At 47.8% G+C, this 19,490-nt stretch overlaps 1 protein-coding gene across 3 annotated transcripts in view; it reads left to right on the forward strand.

Annotated features, from left to right (window-relative positions):
• Positions 1–19,490, forward strand: part of LOC144158860 (uncharacterized) — a 366,527-nt gene that overhangs the window by 271,813 nt on the left and 75,224 nt on the right. For all 3 annotated transcript variants that reach the window (XM_077690032.1, XM_077690030.1, XM_077690031.1), the window contains 2 exons: positions 3,843–4,087; positions 9,221–9,381. In XM_077690032.1, coding sequence (XP_077546158.1) covers positions 3,843–4,087; positions 9,221–9,381 — 406 coding nt within the window. The remainder of the gene's footprint in view (positions 1–3,842; positions 4,088–9,220; positions 9,382–19,490) is intronic.

Here is a 19,490-nt window from a genome sequence, read left to right on the forward strand (position 1 = left end):
TACTTTTCTTCTCATTTTTATTTTTACACGAAAGTGTTTTATGCCGGAGTACACAAACCTCACCGACTTCATATCCGTCACGGAAATGACATCACCAGAAAAAGTTTCCTCGACGCGGCGGCTCTAGCATTCTAGCCCACGATGATTCTGGCTGCAACGGGAGGTGTGAAACGCTCTACTGACTGAGCCATGAAGTCATGCCTGGGTAGCTGTACGTATGCGCCTGATGTCCTTCCCTCCAACTTCTCCATTCAGATGCTGCTGCCGCCTATGAGACGGGAAGCGAAGTTGTGCGTCATGGGGCTAATGAGCGCCTATAGTTGGCGCATCGATAGGGCAGCGTGTAGCAGCGAAAGCTGCTCTGTTTACCCGCACGCCGGCTATGTGGAACGATCAGCACCGTTTAGCAATTTAAACGACCTGAGGCAGGAAGAAAATTTTGAATGCAATTATATATATCCCTTCTTGCAAACCCCAGCTTTGATGCGCGATCAACCATATTTTTTGTATGCCCTTCGTTGTTCTTGTCAGCGTAATGCTGTTTGGTAAGGTACATAACACATTCTAATCAAACAAATCCAATCGAAACCAACCACCGCTCACCTCCTTTGGTGTCATCCCACGTGTGTATTCGAATACAAAAGCTGAAACAAAATACAAATAGACGATATTTTAAGGCGGAAGCCCCGTAGGGGCTCGGGCTGTTGGCGTCTCCTGTGGTCACGGTACTAAAACACCGGGACATTCGTTTTCCAGCGCCTCGCGCTAGATCGTCCACGTCTAGTTTGCGATATGTTTTCTTCTTTCTTTAAGTATGTACCAACTAACCCAGCAGCAAGTTTTGTTAGATCACAATGCGTGCAAAAGAAAATTGTATCGTTGGTAAATTCTGTTCCAAGTAAACTCACATGATTTCACCATTTGTCGAACCCTCCTTGCCCTCTTCAGCAATCGTCAAGCACAAGCAGAAGCTGTTTGTAGACGGGTTGTAATTTGTGCCACAATCAAATACTAAAAAAACAAGAAAAGGAACACTTGCCTGGTGCCGGGCCCTCGTTGATCACCTAGGACGAACCCTAAAGAAAGCGCAGGTATTGCACTGCGCTCGCGTTCACTCCTACCACTACTTCAAACTGGGGCAGAAGGGGCATGCAAATTGCTTAAATCAGCAGGTGCGCGGTTGCTCCTCCTGGAGCACTGCACGGGCCTGATTTTAAGGCCCGAGCCCGGCCCGAGCCCGCTTCGCGAAGCCCGAGCCCAACCCGAGCCCGTAACACCTAGCCCGAGCCCGGTCCGGGCCCGGGCATTCATAAGTGAGCCTGGCCCGAGCCCGGCCCGGGCCCGCCATCACAAGCCTAGGCCCGGCCCGGCCCGGTAATTTCTTTTTTGGCCTAGGGATGGCCCGCGTGTGTGTGACCAGGCCCGACCTTTGACGCTGAAGAAAGTTCGTTTATTATATTCCGGGCGATCAGACGGAGCATCTAGTCTGTACGAGCACGTCATGAACTTAAACGCAAAAAATAAGGGTTTAAAAGTGTACGTAGTTTAGCTTTCACAGTCTGCAGTTCACGCCAAATCGGCGTAATAAGAGCTCGTATTCTTGCGCGAGAGACATCATCACCTTTCATTACCAGACTCTTGGCAACTTCACGTGGTTGTCTAGGCCACAAGTTGGTATTGCTGAAATTTTTTCATCCGCATTTGAACCACCGAGTATGTACGCGCGTTGAAATACTTCACCAGCCGTGGTTGTTAAGCGGTGGTGTTTCTCTGGCAGCGAGTTTTATTCCCGGCCTCAGCAGCCGCATTTTGAGTGAAGCGACATCTCAAACACACGTGTACCTACATAGACATAGGTGTAAAGCTCCAGAATATCTGAATTAATTCATTCCGCTCTTGGGCATTCCTTGTAATCGTATCTTTGGTATGTTATACACCAAAATATAAAATCTTGATGCAGTACAAGAAATGTAATTAAAATTGCAGTATAGTGACCATCAGACCTAGCAAAACACGTTTTAAGTGCGAATGCACTTCTTAAGCGAGCCTGAAGCGTCCGCCGCCGTCCGCATAGCAACAGCTGCGGGTGCGCGTGCTCCTCGTCTTTCTTGGCAACGGGGGGAGATGAGCGCGCGCTGCCTGGCCGCTGACATGGCACATACCCACGTGGGGGATTGGCCAGGAATCTCCTCGTTTTCCTTGGGAACGGGGGGAGATGGGCGCGCGCTGCCTGGCGGCTGACATGGCACATACCCACGTGGGGGATTGGCCAGGAATCTCCTCGTCTTCCTTGGCAACGGGGGGAGATGGGCGCGCGCTGCCTGGCCGCTGACATGGCACATACCCACGTGGGGGATTGGCCAAGAATCGGGCGTGAGAAGGGCTAATGCACTCGCTTAAAGGAGTACTGACACGAAATTTCAAAGCTGAGATCCGCTCTAGCAATCAAGTACAACGACAACGCAAATAGGTGTCTGTGAATAAATGCATCTTTCTTTCTTTGTAGTTGTGTGTGTGTGTGTGATCTCTCTTTCGCAAACATTACCGAACCGCGCAAATTCAACTCCTGCATTCGCACTTTCACATTCTTCCCCTCGGGGAAATGCGGAGAATTTTTTTAAAGCAATGCGTACAACTAACAAGAAGCGCGCAAAAATAAACCAAGAATATTCATTTTGATGCTCTTTCCTACACTTCACGTCGGACCTATTAACGGCCGTGCCTATGAATTCAAGCCTGAGCCCGGCCCGGGCCCACGGCGTCGAGCCCGAGCCCGGCCCGGGCCCGCGGCATTGAGCCCGCCCGGGCCCGGGCCCGCCGATAATCGACTTCGGGCGGCCGGCCCAGCCCGCGGGCCGGGTCGGGCCCGGGCTTTCGGGCCGGCCCGGGCCCGTGCAGTGCTTTAGCTCCTCCTACCGGCGCTTCTCCGGCGCCAAAAAAGCGCGCCGTGTGGCAAGAGAGAGACTTACAATCCTCAAATAGACTTATACACTGTGTGCTTCGCCCCTGCCCCCAGTTTCATGTTATGGGAGATGACCCATCTTTTATCTTTAGTATTTGTGCAGCAGTCACTCAGCGTTGATTACATTTTTTTTAACAAGGCGGTAAGTATATGGATGCTGGTAAAGAAAGTAAATTACTCCTGTTTCCGGCAAATTTTTTTGCAGGGGAATAGCAAGGCTACAAAATGTCCGAAGGGCGCCTTTCCTGACAGTTTTTCGCAGAACTTCCTACTGCACAAACTTTTTTCCCGTTGATATCCGCCCCAAGAGCCCTCAAAAGACGCTAGAAGGCCGCACGGCGTATTGGAAGGAGATGAGGGGGTAGTTGCAATTTAAAGGTATCCTGCAAGCCTTCTTTCAATTTTTTTTCTACATCCTAAATGATTTCAAAGCGCTCTGAACAAACACATCCAGTACTTATAATAAGGGGCCACGAAATGCCTCAACCAAAAATTGCTTCTCTATGCCCCACAGGTAACTTGCAAACTTGCTGAAAAGATTTTCTTCTTTTTCCTCGTCTTGGTTGTATTCGAGCGCTCGAACGGCGTCATTAGAGCGGTGTAGTGGCTATTGGTTCGTCTTCCTTTATGTTGCAGCAATAAACGTATTCTGTAGCCACGTTAAAAAAATTGCGCCAAAAGCGAAGTAGAAACGTAAGGCGGAACGTTCTGCTGGGACGAAATTACACAGTGCCGCTCCGTGCCAGCGATAACTATAGATTTTTGCAGTGCTTCCAGCAGTGAAGTAAAGGCTGAAAGCGTTTATCGGAAGCGTTGCAGAGTCTCTATAAAGGCGTCAGAAATGCCTGCCGTCAAGGGTTCTCCCTTTTCCTCTACCCAGGTGATCGTTGCGGCGGTGAGTCAGGGCGTGACTGAGGTGAAGACGATGCAGATAGAAGTGACCGTGCCCAACGAGTACCCACCGAGGTTCGAGCAGTCCGTGTACCGAACCGAGGTGCACCAGACACGGGCACGACCAGGCTACCGCGTGCTCCAGGTGCGGGCCCGAGACCCGGATCCGGTGCCCTACAACGCCGAAGTGTATTACCGGCTCGAGCCGGGGCCTGAGTCAACCAGGGCTCTCAGGTGGGTCTATACCGAATTTTGCAGGCCGCATAGCAAAGAGTTGCAGTGCGATATACGCTTGCCTGAGGAACAACAAAAGGAAATTGTACTCGTTGCATGAACGGGCATTTTTGAGATTACAGGGAAATAAACATGCAACCTCTTGAAGTTTCAGGGCGCAACCCTTTGGCGGCCGTCTCTGGGCTGTGCCGTGTTTTCGCGTAACGAAGTGAACGATGGAAAGACCGACGAGTGAAAGAAAAAGCGAACGATGGGAAGACCGATGAGTGAAAGAAAGCAAACGAGGAGAGTGTCACGATATTGGGAGGGGAGGCCGGTTCGCCGTGGTGGCGCGAACCAACACTCTCCGAAAGTTTGTGGTGGGGAAGGCGAGCCAGCAGTATGCCGTGTCCGCACGAGGAGCTCGATGGCGCGACGCTTGGCGAAAACGTGAGGGGGGCGTGCTCGTGGCTATCATATGCGTTCACTTAACGGCCAGAATACATGGAGCGAATATGCGACGAATATGCGACGAATATGCCCCGGGGGACGAACAACGCCCTGCGGCGTGTGCCCGATTCTCGGCGGCGGAAAAAAACGTCGTCCGCAACCGATGTAGCAGGGTTAGGAACGTTAGTCGGCGGCGGGGTGGCGGCGAGCGGCAAAGCGAAGGAACCAATGAGGTCTCGCAATTCCCCCTGCATGGCGTGTACAGACCGCTGGAGACGGCTGCTTTGGACGATTTTGATAGACGCACGCGTTTCCCGCGCCTACTAGAGCTAAAAAACGGTTTCTGCATCTGCGATCAATTCGAGGAAAATGGTGTTGCAAGAACTGAAGTCTGCGTTTTTCTGATAGACAAACCGCAAAAGCAACACGGTCCCGACGCGACTAGAGTGGCATGTGTCGACAAGATAGGCATGTACGATAGCTTTTATTAGGTTAAAGGGGTCCTGAAATACCTTCCGCCGATGCATGAATGTACATGTACGCAAATAAAGCAATGTATTTGCAATGTCCTCCCGCAAGAATTTTGTTAAAGCGATGAGTATTAGCTGAGAAATCGTAAATCAAAAACCGCGCATTATCGTCGCTTCGCGTTTCCTCCTCCTTTCGACTTACTCTCCGCTGTTGACGGCGCGAGAGCCTTGCCTCCCATGATGCTGCGGTCCGCAGCGGTAACGTACTTCCGCTTGCGCTGCTCAGACTGTCGTCTGCTATGGACAAGCTTTGTTGACACCATGAATCCCGCACTCCGCTCAAGGCTGGAAAAGCGAACGAAAAATCTGGCCACATGTATGCGGCGGCCTGGCCTTGCCCTTTCGCGGTGTACGTTGCTGGCGGCACATGACTTTTTATCGGCGGCGAACTCGCAGTCGCACGGGGAGGGTCGTGCGCTCGTTCCCTTGATGCACCGCGCACTGTTTATCCAAAAAGCGCCGTATCAGATGTGGCCCCGCTCATGCCGGGTCTTATTTTGCGGCGGTGGTAATTCCTGCCGGCGGCATGTGAAAAAGTCATATTAAACCGATATAGAACCCGTGCACAAAACGCTTCAATCATGTGACCAGTTCAGCTTGGGGCGACGCGTGGTGCAGAGCGGCAACGTTGGCAAAACATGCTCCGCCGCGGCTCTGAGCTTTCTAGCACTGGAGCGAGCGCCATTTCTTTGACAATCTCAAACATCGGTTGCCTTGGCAACAAGGCACAAACCACTCCATAAGTCAGTTACGGTTGCGTGATCCGGGTTCAGCTTGGGGCCCCACTTTGCGACATGTGGGCACTGCAGGCGTACCACTCACTCCCATTGGGAAGTGCAAGACGCGTTTGGCATTACAGGAGGCGATGGTGTGTGTGTTGTGGACGCCTTTGTTGTGCGATGAAATGCGACGTTGTGCTTCTTCGGGTGGATAGTGCTTCCCATGATCTGGATTATCGTTCTCGAGCGACGTACGACTCAACCTCGCATGGGGTATGTGCAGTGTGCGTGGCAGTAAGCCATCTCGGCTTATGCGCCAGAGTTAAGTGACTGGCTGTTCGTCCCCGCAAACCGCGCGCGAGGTGAGTACCGAATTTACGACGGGCAGGAGGCAACCCATCCTCTGTCAGTCGTGGTTCAGACTTTCAACGCATGTTGTGACGTTGTGTTCGTTAGGAACGCATCTCTGGATTGTTTTGAAGTGGAAAAAAATGTATCCGTAAAACCCGGGCATTCGGCTCAGGGCGTTCTCTGCGATTGCACGAAAGAAGTGCCACGGGGCTTCAGCGCTTTATTTATGGAACGTACTCAGGTAAGAGAATATCCATGTCGTGTTATGGCCGTGTTGTATTCAATACAAACGGTTAAGCGTTTGTTTTACACTTGTTTCGTTTGTCGTAAAATGTCCAAGCACTCCGGCACTCCGCTGGCAGATCAGCCGGCGAGCCCACGCTGAGCAGACGACTCATCTTTTTTCCGGAAGTGCGTGAAAAAGCCGCCCAATAGCAGGATGTCTAGCTAATGACGAACATCTGGGAATCGATGATGTAGACATGTGAAGATGGCGGCGTCCAAAAACACGAAGGGAAGGGTGAGAAAAAAACGACAAACTTTGCAACAAAAGTGTGCGCTTTCCGCTGCGCGTAAAAAAGTAATACTTGGCACAGAGGACGTTGACGACCCAATCTAACGGTTGCGCTAGTTCATTTAGTGTGCTCAAAATGCCTTTCAGGGTCCCTTTAAGGCTATCCGGCCACATAACGTGTATTAACAGCAACATCTGGCCCGTCTGCCAGATCGGCGTGTGAGGAACAGGCGATGTCACTGTGACAGCCTTTAAAATACCGCAAAATACTACAAGCAGCAAGCCGAGTGTGTCCAGAGGCGGGCTCGACAAGCTCTATATTTTGAACTATAGCGGCATCTGTCGAGGTGGAGTGGAGGTAGCCAAGGCCCTAGCCAAAAGCTTGGCTCTACAGAGCTCTACACAGGACCCGGCCACACAGAGAGGCCGTGCTCACGAAGCAACGCCTCCGCCTCTGGGAACAGCACTGTCGGCACACTGACGCCGACAACCTCTGTGACGCCGCAGTTAGGAGCAACGAGCGGCCGCAAGCCCCAGAAACCGCAGTGCTGATCAGACCAACGAAAATACACGATACACAGCGTCATTGTCTTCGATGAACATCGGAACTAGTCGTACACTTGTACGCGAAAGCAAACCACACGCCCACGAAAGTCACCTGAACCATTTGACGCCGCCACGGACTCGACATGGCTCGGAGCGGATTAGGAAGGGAGAGCACCGACCGGGCAAAAAAAACTTAAGCGTGACGAACAAACTGTAAACTGATACTTATTCCTGTGGCGCTACCAAGCGCCTGCCCGCATCAAAGGGGACTAGGAACGCATATTTTACTTTTCTACTTTTCTAGGTAGAACGCTAGTTTCATGTTCTGGGAGTGGCTGGTTGGAGTCTCCCCGGGTACGTCCGTTTTTTTTTTGACTGCCTTTACTGCTTTAGAAAACTATAAACGAATATTTCAGAAGAAGAAATGCCCCCGAGTCACGCAGAATCGTCAAATGACGGACAACCCAAGCGGGAAGCTCCTTCACTGGGTCTGTTTACTCATGGCCTCCGAGATTCAAAACGCGCGCGGGGGAATCTCGGAGGCCATGCTTTACTGAACGCCGCCGTAGATTCTGGGCATTGAGGTTCAGTTAGCCACACTGAGAGCAACCCAGCGGCGGGGCAGCGTCGGACGCCGTGTCTTCGCTCCATGTAGTTCAGACCGACGAACATACGGCGTCCTGCCGCGGCAGATTTTCCACCGCGCGAGCTTCGTTGTCAAGGTTCGCTCCATGTATTCTGGCCTTAAGACGCACTTCGCGCCGTTGAGAGAACCCACAAGTAAGCGCAGCCTCAGCGCACTGCTGCTGCGCCCAAATATCGTATTAGGGGTACAATGTTTTAAAACAAGCTAGTATTTCTCGCCGTGTCTTAAATTCCGCAAAAAGGTTTCCTTATTTCTATGTGTTTCGGTTAAACATGCCGACGTTTATCTCGCTCATGTGTTCTGTAGGGACACGCGAGTTCGCTGCTTTTGAGTCACGCGGTGCCGGTCATTGCTTGGTTTAACGTCTGGAAATCAGTCAAATGAAACATGGTGAGGTCCTGAGGAAAACCTGAAGAACTTATCGTATACCGCGTAAATAAATCTAGCAGTGTGCTTATCATATACGTATAGTATTTCCAACAGTTTGTTTGTTTACCTTGCCTATTATATTGCACAAGTTAAAATTATTTCTGTTAACTATAGTTAGTACCAACCGATCAGTTTGAATACCTTACCGGCCCCTAATGATGGATATTTCACTACTTAGCTGGCAATTATTTATGGTACGTGGGTGACCGTGGTTGACATACCGGCTTTATTCAGACTTTCTTGCTGGCTCTCTTCTTCATACGGAAGCTACGTGATATTGTTAAGGCTACAGTTTCCAGCAGCCTGGCGGACGTTCCCAACTAGCTTCGAAAAGTTACAAGTCCAAAACTGACGAACTGCGTGCTACTACTTGCACTGACTGGTTGATTGACTGGCTCTTTGAAGCCGGTGTTTTCTTGGTGTCATATAGAGCAGTCGGCAGTGTCGGCATCCTGTGACGATGGCCAAAGCTGATATGAATCCGATATAGAAGAAATAACGTTTAAAATAATCACATGCGGCTCGCCTTCACGAATAGGCACAAAGGGTGGTATGAGATAACCAACATTGCAAGCTTAAAAAAGCCTTGGCGCATAGTACTTAGTATATTGTTTAAAAAATGGAGGGGCATAGTAGCTTGCAACTCACTTGTTTACGGATAAACCATAAAAACTAGCACGTTAATTACTCGTGGTATAAAATGTCCTCTAAAAAATTCTGCGTCCTTTCCTTCATTCCGACACTCAAAAAGGCTAATGTCGAAAGATTGGTTGCAAACATATTCCCGCAAAAGTCAACCCCATCGATTCATTGCATCATCACGAGGGTTCTTGGCATTTCTCACGCTTTGTACGAACGAAGTTTCTGATAAGCAGTTCGATTACAAACAACCATGGTATGACGCTTTTAAAAAAAACTCCGAAAATGTATTATTGTGAAACTCTCTTCTTTTGCTCCTTACTCTCGCAGATACCTTGCCCTGGACGGCATCACGGGAGAAGTGATGCTGAACCGTTCCCTGGCTGACGTACCAGATTCAATGATTGCTTTCACTGTCATCGCCGAAGACGGAGGCTCTCCCATGATGGAGGCCAGGGCACGCGTGGAAATCCTCGTCAAAACCATCTCCGGTGAGTCCGGCATCTTCATTTCTAAAACGAAAGCTTTCTTGGTAGGAGCGACGGCGTCCTGTCAAAGACTAATGCATTGTCCCACAACCGGTTGGTCGACCGAAAGGCTCTGATAAGACCTCCGGACACGCGGCCTGTGCGTGGAACCGGTCTTCCATTCTGTCATAACGGTTTCTTTTAAATCGTGAAAGAGGAACGGTACTAGATAAAACAATGCAGGACGAAGAATGAGCACAATGGTATATATTTGTCTCAGGAACCACGTATCGGTATACAGTAAGATCGTTCGTAGATGGATTAACTTAGTTTGGGAAAATGGTCGCATGAGTTCGTTCTTCATTTGTGACTTGGGTCTTTGAATGTTTGACGATCGATTAGACGGACTTTCAGCAGAGGCTGGACGAACTTTCAGCAAAGGTTTTGACGCACTTTGGACGTAGTTTTAATAAGACAAAGCTTTCGCTCGTCTCTCTACTTTTCTCAAGATGGAATGGTAAGTTTTATGCTACAAGACGTACCATTTGTGGTTCTTTTACGGGCTTAGGAAGGCCATCGGCTTCAAGCGCAACTTTTTGTTCATCGTTTTTGCCTTGTGCGCAAAGCATGCCTGCCCCGTGTCTTGCAGTGAAGTTTACTAACGATTAGGCTGGGCTCGATCATGGAATTCGCTTTCGTCATGTCGCTGCCACACTCTGGAATGATCCACATATGGAAAGTATTAAACAGAAAAAAGTGCGAAGACAGAAGAAAAAGGGATAAAGGGGGAATCTTCAAAATTATATGTTCCTGCGCCTCGTCTGCAAAGACGCGCATGGTTGGTGAGAGGGTTTTCACAAAATTACTACGGTGGGGAGCTCTATTTTACGTCAGTTACTTGCCAGAGCCCTTTGCTCATCATGCAAAAAAGGAAGACCTTCAGCCGAAACCAATGCTGCCGTTTTCGAAACAGAAATTTGTGGGGGAGGAAGAAAAATCACAGTAAGACGGCTTTCCAGCTTGAGTTATGGAACAAGTCCTGGCAGAAAGCCAGCAAGGAACATGTCCTTGCCAGCAAGGAACCAGCAAGGAACATGTCCTGGCAGAACGCCAGCAAGGAACCCGAAGCATTGAAAGTGAACTTGGTGATGGCATTATTGACGTGCTTTTCAAGACTGTGTCTTGGGTTTCGTCTTCTAGCCGCGTTGTTAGGTGTGTGCCGTGCGCGACGTGTGTCCTGCACAGGCCCGCAACGTGAGCAAGTCCAACTGAAATTGTCACACTGTAGACCGCCGGCTACTCCTTATACGGCACGCAGCAATCATAATTGAAGGATAGCAACTTTCATGTGGCATCCACTGCAAGGCACTCGACACAACACGCTGTCTAGATGACAGAGGGAAGTACTTAGTGGTCGAAGCACCACATATTTTGGGCAAAATAAAGTTACTAATCCTACTACCCCTACAACTGTACAAACAACACGCTCCCCTGCACCAATCACACCTTTATTAGCTGATGATCCCATGATTTCCCATAAGGGCACTTCTCAGTTTTTCACCGACGTCAATTTTTTACATCTAATTTCCTATCATGCATCTTGACAACATAGCCCGTTACTACAGGCATCTATATTGACTTTTGTTTTTTTTCACGTCTATCTTGCGCTGAAATTACTTATTTGCGGTCGCTTCACTTAAGCGGAATAACTTTTTTTGGCACTCCTTGGCATTAGTCGGCCTTACCCCGTAAAAATCCAATCATCACCATCATCAACTTGCATGTTGCCGGCTGCGGGCCACCATTCCTAAGCATTTCCACGGTCACCTTGATTTTACGCACATAGCACACCTAGCGTTCATTAGCTTGAACCGTTCTGTAAACGTGGCAGTCTGGATGGTAAGGCTAAGCAGAGCTCAGTCGTTCTTTGTTTGCTGAAAGAGTACAGGGACATGGTGTTGGTCATTGTCGCCAGTGTTCTGCTTGTTGTCACCTTGTTACCGCTAGAATAACTGCCACCCCTTTTTTTTCGGCAAAATTCTCCCCCTTATTCCTGTTACACCCTCGAAAAGAATGTTTGCCAGCGTCTATGCCGTCGTCTTATGTGTAATGGATGCGATCTAGGCAATATTTCCACACTTCAATAAGTATTCCCGTCTTCTTTTTACCTCTTTATTATCCAGAAACGGCGCCCCATTAAACAGTAGAACGCTGTTGTGCTTCCGTAGACTGTGCGAAATCAAACATTAGCCTAATAAAACACTGAACTATCTCGTGTGACCATGCAACGCAATTGTGATAACTACATTTCACAATCGTTCTCTTTAAAAATATCAGTGTAAAGTGCAGAGTAAACACAGCTACTCTCCACGCCACATTTGATAAAGGTAATGACGTTAATATTAACTATTCAATTGGACCATATCTGTCCTACTTAGCGCACAGATAATTGGAAACTGGTGATTAACAGTCTCTTCGTTAGACTGTTATAATGAGCCCTTTATAGTATGACATCAACCAACTAAAAAGCCGTTAGACGCAGATTTTGCAACGACGAGCGGTAACAGTGAATAAAGGAGCTGCTCTTGGAGCTTGTGCATTAATCCCTGCTGCAAATTATCCAGTCGATGTTCATACTATAACTTCACATCCTGGGCAAATACTTTAGTGGTTTATGTGAAAAGCTGGGTGATCTCATTTCGGGGCGTATTAAAGCAGCAGTTAAGAAACATTACAGTTTTACAACGTCAGGATTGGATTGCCGTAGACAGTGCATCTTCGCTTCCTTCGCTCATTTTCGTCCCTCTAATGTCCATATGGAGTAGCAAGCCAAGCTGGCTGCTACGCAGGCTTCTAGTTATCATTAAAGGCATCCCTCCTGCCACCCTGACCTCTGTAGCTAAAAAGCAAAACTAATGTACTCCACCATAAAAAGGTGCATTTATGATGGCCTCGCTACCATCGGCGTTAATGTTCGTGCCGCGTTATCGGCACGTGCCTGCATTGAAACCCGCTACAGCATAACATAATTTAATAAGATAATTTTAGCGTGGTGTATTGGTTACGACGCTACTGCATTCCATAACGAAGACCTCAGCATCTGCGGGCTCATTTATGCCTACTAGCAACAAATCAATTAAACCGTATTCTTATACCTTCAACGCTTGCCTAAACAAATATTGTTAAGGGCTTTATTTACGCAAGATGCGTCGACGTAAATTAGCGTCGCTCCTCGTTGCGAAGTTTTATTGTTACGAAGTTTTATGTTCTAAAAAGTATACAAAACACCTCTGCACACGAAACATATAATCACGCACAAAAGATACAGAGCTTTGATCCAAAGCAGACTGTTCTACGTCCGCTCATAAGCCCTGTTTTTAAACATGTAGTAATACGCCTGCGTCGTATTTTACTTCCGGTCTGGATGCAGCGTTTTTTGTGCACCGGAGGAGCGTGCGAAAGAGGCGCAGACAAGCCCTGGTTGGGCTATGATCCGGCTTTGAGCCGCCAATTAACCTACATTTTCCAGGTGCATTACAAATCGTTTCCCGAGTTTTATTAGTAGTCCCTGCTGGCGACTGAACTCTTTGGAATTCAAGCGGAAATAATGTGTCTGCACATCTGCATACGATTGTGCACTACCTACAGGAAATGCTTATTTTTATTTCTTCGGTACGCAAATCGTGTTTTGTTAAACCACATGGATGTTTCGAAATTATCTTTTTTTCGTCCGAAATTCAAAGACAGTGAAACAACCAAAATTATTTTTGAGTGCGCAAGTACTGTGAGGCTCTACCATAAGGAGTCTGTCTGATCTCTTAACTGGGCACGTAATCTGAAGCCTCTCACAGAGTTACGTTCCCACATATTGGCATATACCTTCACAGGCGTATTACACAAAGGCTTATGAGCAGGAAAGACGCGGTGCGCTTAATCTGTTGCACATACGCAAGAGAGGACAAGCAAAATCCAGTTGGACGCACATTGACACTCAAACGAACGAAATGGTGCATGCTTTCTTTTTGTTAGTACGGGAAAATTATCCTCGTGCAGAATTTTATAGCGACGCGTCAAGAACTGCTTCCGGCATGTTTTGTGCGGCAAATGGACCCATCTTTAATACTTTTAGAATGGTGGATGTTCATACCAGAATTGTTGCGGCGGAAGTATACATTTTTCTTGCTTTTGATCTCACTGTCGTACATCATATTCTTAAATCGATTATTTACACCGATTCTCCGAGCATGGTACGCGTGCTATCATTAGGAAAGTCCTCTGAAAAATACATCTTCTATCTCGTTTTTAGGACAAATATGGCCACAAATTCCTCAAACATTGAATCGACTGTGTGGTGGGTACCTGGACACTACTGGACTGCCGTAAACCAGTTGGGGGAGGCAATGGCCACTGCCGCCGCAATTGGAAACACAGTGAACACAACAAAGATACCCTACACTGACCCCTAGCAACACATCAGACGACTTCGTAAAACATGGCAAACACACTGGAGAATAGGGAAAGACAACAATCCACACGTAATAAAACCACACTGAAGACGATACACTACAGACTCCCTCAAGAGGTGCACTAACTTTACCTTAGCTAGGCTACAGAAAGGCCACAATCATGTGGCCGATGTGTCGCCCATTTACACTCCCACCTGCTTACTGTATCTCGACACAACCAGACGGAAACACTTTCTGGAGCTACACAGACAACATATTTCACTGCACCCATCTTAGGTTATAGCCGACGACCCGATGTTTTCCAATAATCACTTGTTTAGGTTTTTAGGTACATGAAATGTTTACACCTTATTACATACCACCCATATTCCCACCTGGCTCTATACAGATGTCGTCCTCATTTCCTATTAATTAATGTCGTTTTTATTTTTACTGACTTTTTTCAGTACGCACCCTCCCACCAGTGTCACAATATAGCGCAAAGAAGAGCGCCAAGAACATAGCTATATTCTTGGCTCTCTCAGTCATCCTCGCGCATTGAAATAAAATCATCATAATCAAATAGTGCGTGCTTTCGCAAACACAACTCAACGGAAAATGGCCGCATCACTTTCTTTTTTGCTCTCAGCAGTGAGCACCTTTGTAGCGAAAACGGCTACAGCAATAACACTAACCGCACAAGCACCGCAAAGAAAGTGGCGCTTTCCCCAAGTGCTTTCTGCAATGGGAAAGTGTTAAGCAAGCGGCCGAAAGGTACCGCGACGAGGCAATACACAAACGCCGCTTATACATAGACCGGATTCTTAGGCCGGCTATCAATACCCTTTCGACGAAAGTAAGCAAGCTACTACTTTCCGCCTTTAATTTCATCGAGGCCGCAGAGACTCGCTGATCGACCGTACGTGTACATTGTAGCCTAACGACAACGGCCGCGTGAACCGATTACACAAGACCATTCCACCACGACCGCAAGCAGGAGTAATGGGGCCGTGCCGCAGCCCGTAATAACCGTTAGCACTATCCGAGGATATAAACTAAGTACCATTGGGTGAGTGCCACTCTTTTCTCACCTGCGGCTTCGTTACCTTTTATTTTGATCACTCTGCTCGCAGCAAACTTATCCTATCACTCGCTTTTATTGGGAAATGGGTGCAAGGCGACGCTCGAACGGCGCCAGCTTTGTGCTGTAAGTGTTCCGGCTTAAGCGTTGACGCGCTTGCTTGCGGATGCTATTACTCGATCCTGCTTTCGTTTTGAGTCTCTTTCATCACAGTGTCGTTTTTTTTTAGATATTGAGATAGCTTTTGTTGTGCGATAAGTGGCGGTACTTTGCAAAAACACCGTTATCGCTCAATGTTTCAGAATAAGCCTCTCCGATTTTCCTCAAGCTGCGAGGGATTATTATTTTTTTTTTCATCGGTGTCTCTCGTCAGCTCTATGCGTTTTAGTAATTGCAGTGTTTTTATCTTGAGGAAATGAATTTCCGTTATCGCCATTTTCAACCGGGAACAATTTCATCATTTCTCAGTGTCTCGTGGTCAAAACGAGCTGTTGCTTCAGGGCAAAAAAGAGAAAGAATACGTCCTAACAGCAATAGAAGACACTTAGATGGGAAAGAACTAATCCTGGTAAAATTTCCTGGTAAAACCTCAAATAATAAGTCTATATTATTTGTCCCGCTGAAGTATCATATGTTTAGAACTTCTCTAAAGCAGCTCCGTATTTGATTTTCCCGTAGAGCAGTTTTGGAATACCCACAAACTGCTCAGAACTGTTTTGGGCAGGCAATTAAAAAAAATAAGAAAAACGCGATGCAAGCCAATCCTCGGTCAGTGCCTGTTGAACACGCACAAAACACGATCTCCAACTGCTTTGGATCGAACGTGCCTTGCGCATGGAATTTGTGGATGCAGGCTTGCAAAGCCACAACGTCCGGCTGGATAGAAAATGAACGTTTAGAGGCACTCTTCGTGTCAAGGGTGGCTGCTGGCGACGACAGCGTTCTCCATCTCCCTAGACCGACAGGGGGCAGTACTAACGGGCAGGGGGATAGGAAATAACGATTTCTGTGGGTTTGTGCCGACACTGCCGGCTGCTTCGGCACCGCTAATTTCGTCTCGTTTCCCCAACGAATGGCCGCTCCTTCGCAAACGGTGCGGTTCGTGGACGTGCCCGCCAGTCCTAATAAGGATGCCTGCCTGCTGGCGTACGTTGGTCTGCTACCTCTAAGAGCCCGAAGAAATAATGCGCCGGGCAGCAAACCTTGTCTGCCGGTCGGTCGGCTGGTGCTGAGGTAACCGATTCAGCCCTGATGAGGCCTGAGGCCAAACGTCCCCTTGACGACTAGACCACCTACGCTTTCCTCAAATATTCTGTTTCTTTTCCTCGGCTAACTAGGAGTTACGTTAGCCTTGGGTAACTCACGGTGCTTAGTTCTCGGCAAACATAAGTGGGACCTTCCAGTGGTGTCAACACAGTTGCCAGCATCTTGATAGATCTTTATGACTGAGGGGGTGTTGGTAAGTGTCAGTGAACGGATGCGCGGGGGAAATGAGTGCAGGAAAATAGGCGTGGGAGCCAGAAAGGTGTGGTGAGAGACATCTGGGCAATATAGAGAACGAAAGAAAAGCTCACGGAGAAAACGAAGCTGGGGCAAATTGACCTGCCAGCTTCTTTGCCGAGCCCGTATTTTCGGTTCTCTCATGTGCTTCGTCGCGCTTCCGATGTAGCCATTTTTCCTGCCAGTGTGGGTCATATTCCTTGATTCGAAGAATATTATCGGAATTTATGGCACATGCGTCAGGCATTGACGTACACCCGCTTAATGTTTTACATATACATCGCGAGAGCGTCGACCGTTTTTTTCATACGCGCCGTACGACGGAACAACACGGCAAACTCGCCGAGAGTTAGCGCATGCGCACTAGGCACTGGCCGAAGCGTTCATTGTCTGAAAGCCTGTTTCTAGAAGCAGAACGCTGACCCCCCACATTTTACTTCGGTGATCACACTGCCGGCAAACGGTGCAAAGAGGCCAAATGAGAGTGACTAATGGCCGAACCCTAAGCATTTCACCAGCACACCTCGAAATGTGCATTTTTTAGCTATTTATGAAGTGTTGGCACAAGGTGCGCTTTTGTGAATAAATACGGCGAGTATGCAAAACAGTGTGATAAGCGAAGGAAATAATCTGGGGAGGCGCTCAGCTCCTGGAAGTCCCTAGCAGACGACGGCCGCCACAGCCAGCGCCCAGTGCGCATGGGGAAACTCTCGTCGTGTTTGCAGTGTCACTCCGTCATACGGTTCTCTTGCACCAAACGCTCGACGCTCCCGTGACATGGACAAAAAATTGGCCCGGTGTGCTCGCGTTGTGCAAAAGAATGCAAAAAGAAATCACCGTAGATGCACATGCGCACGCATGAAAGTAAAAACGTTAACTGGAAACGCTCACATGCAGCAATTTTTTTTCTGGTTGTTTGGTCCCTGGGATAATGGGGAGGGGGGGTGGGGGGGGGGGCAAGCTTGTCACGCGAAGAGAATGTCGAGGAGGAAGGAAGGGTGTTCAATAGTCAAATTTCCCAGTCAGTACAATCCAAACAGCAGTAACCAATTTGTCAGTTTATTCATTGTCATGAACAACTATAATCCTCTCTGAATAAGCGGAAGAAGCTGCTCGTGTAGGCGCCAAAAACAGTTGCGTTTTAATTATCTAAGGATTGGTGCATTCGTTGTGCATGTCTGGTGACGTAGGTGGACTTCTAAGTTTGCGCACGACCTGCCACTCTGAAGAAAAAAAAACGTTTGGCTGGCTCTGGCCAGATTCGATTGATAGGCTTTTGGTCGCGTAGCGAGAATTCCGTGCGCTGGGCTACGGAAACCGAATACGTCCACTATGCATCAGTTGTATGTAAGTGATGGCTCTGCGTCGCGTGTTTCTATGGATGCTAGGACGCCCTAGCGTATTTAACGCTGGTGGGATCAGTGCACTATTTTAAATCGCTCGGATTAAATCGGCGTGCCGCTGCATCAGATACCACCGTTGCCGGGTGACACCTGCATATCATGTGTTGCCGCGGGCTCCGCGGATGACAGGACCCACTGCATGCGTTGGATGAGCGCGTATTCTGGTTGGCTCGAATTGGACCGGGCAGGAACAGCTCATGTAGCTTAAACGACACCAGCCCTGACACTATTTTAGGGAGCTGGAAATATAGGGGATAGCGTTAAGTGAATAGTGTCACGAATCGGCAGCGTTGCATATAGTTCGGGATTTGTAAAGGATTGGTTATCTCAATACGTCATCGGTAGGCAAATCTCCTACGTTGTAAAGTATTTTTAGATTAACACTACTGACCACAATGCTGTTTAAGATACCCCACCAAGCTTTGATGTGAAAATGCCTAAATAGACCTAGTGACATCGTTGGTAGGAAAGGGAAAAAATTACCGAAAAGAAAGATGATCCATGCTTGAAACTTATACACGAAGCGTAGAAATATGTAACTAAGTAAATAAGGAAATACGGAGGACAACGGCAGAGCGGAAAAGGAAGAAGAAATGACGCGTGTTTTAAGTGGACAAACAATTCACCCCAGAAAAGCTTTTGGGAAGAGCCAAGCAGAACGAAGCGAGTGTAAAGAGACTGCAGTCTAATGAGCATCGAAGCAAGACGCAACACCAGAATCAAAAGCTCGAATGGTAAATGCAAGCGTTACTTGGACGATTTATTATCGGGGTAAAAGGATTTTCCAAGTGGTGCTTACGTTGGTGCCAAATGGATTCTGAACGGCTGTTCTTAAGAATAAATGGCACCTAGAGGCGTATGAAACGGCGGAGAGAAAGCATAGAGGTTAAGCACTCTAATTCCGATTGGACTGACATTGGGCATTTGAAACAAAAGGATTAAAGGATATAAGAAAAGAGTAGCGAGTGCTTTTGGATAAGCGATGCGTGAGATACAAGGTTTTATTAGAGGAATTCTTAAGCGACCGTTCTTTTTCTTGCGAATGGTACTACATTACGAAACTATAGTCTACTTGAAATTCTTGTCTGCTGGGAAGAATTTAAGTGAAAACAACCGTGTCAACACGGCCGCCGGCTGCTTCAGTGATCATGCATACTGTCGGTGATCATGTTAGCGCAAAATGACGCACTTGCATGTTAATCGCTGTGATTCTACCGGTGAAATATATTTGCATCAACTTGCGCGATGCTACCTAGGTACCTCATTGTGTCGTTCTGAGAACATTGCAAGAATACTGCCTTGGTTTCGTCGAGAAATAAGCAAATTAGGGAATAGGGGAGAGACAAGGAAAATTTGTGTAGGGGTGTGTGAAAGACAGAAAAGTCATGGTGATGCTGGATAAAGTAAGGCACTACTTTGCAACAAACATTTCGAAATTTATGTATCAAATCTTCGATGAATAATTGCTTTGAAGCGATTCTCGGATTTGTAATAATTTATTCAATTAAAAGCTGCCGAACTAACCTAAACCCTCAATATTCGCGCCGTGCACGGTCACAATACGTCGTTTTATTCTGCAGTAATTAGGCATTGTGTCAAGGCATTTTTCTCACACCCGTACATCGGAGTGCAATGGTGCGCGCGACCACATAATTAAACATCCTTTTCATTGAAATGGAACTGCCTTACTCTTTTATATCCTCG

This window comes from Haemaphysalis longicornis, unplaced genomic scaffold (assembly GCF_048455015.1).
Source record: "Haemaphysalis longicornis isolate Haplotype H1 unplaced genomic scaffold, Haemaphysalis longicornis Haplotype H1 scaffold_10, whole genome shotgun sequence".
Lineage (NCBI taxonomy): Eukaryota > Metazoa > Arthropoda > Arachnida > Ixodida > Ixodidae > Haemaphysalis > Haemaphysalis longicornis.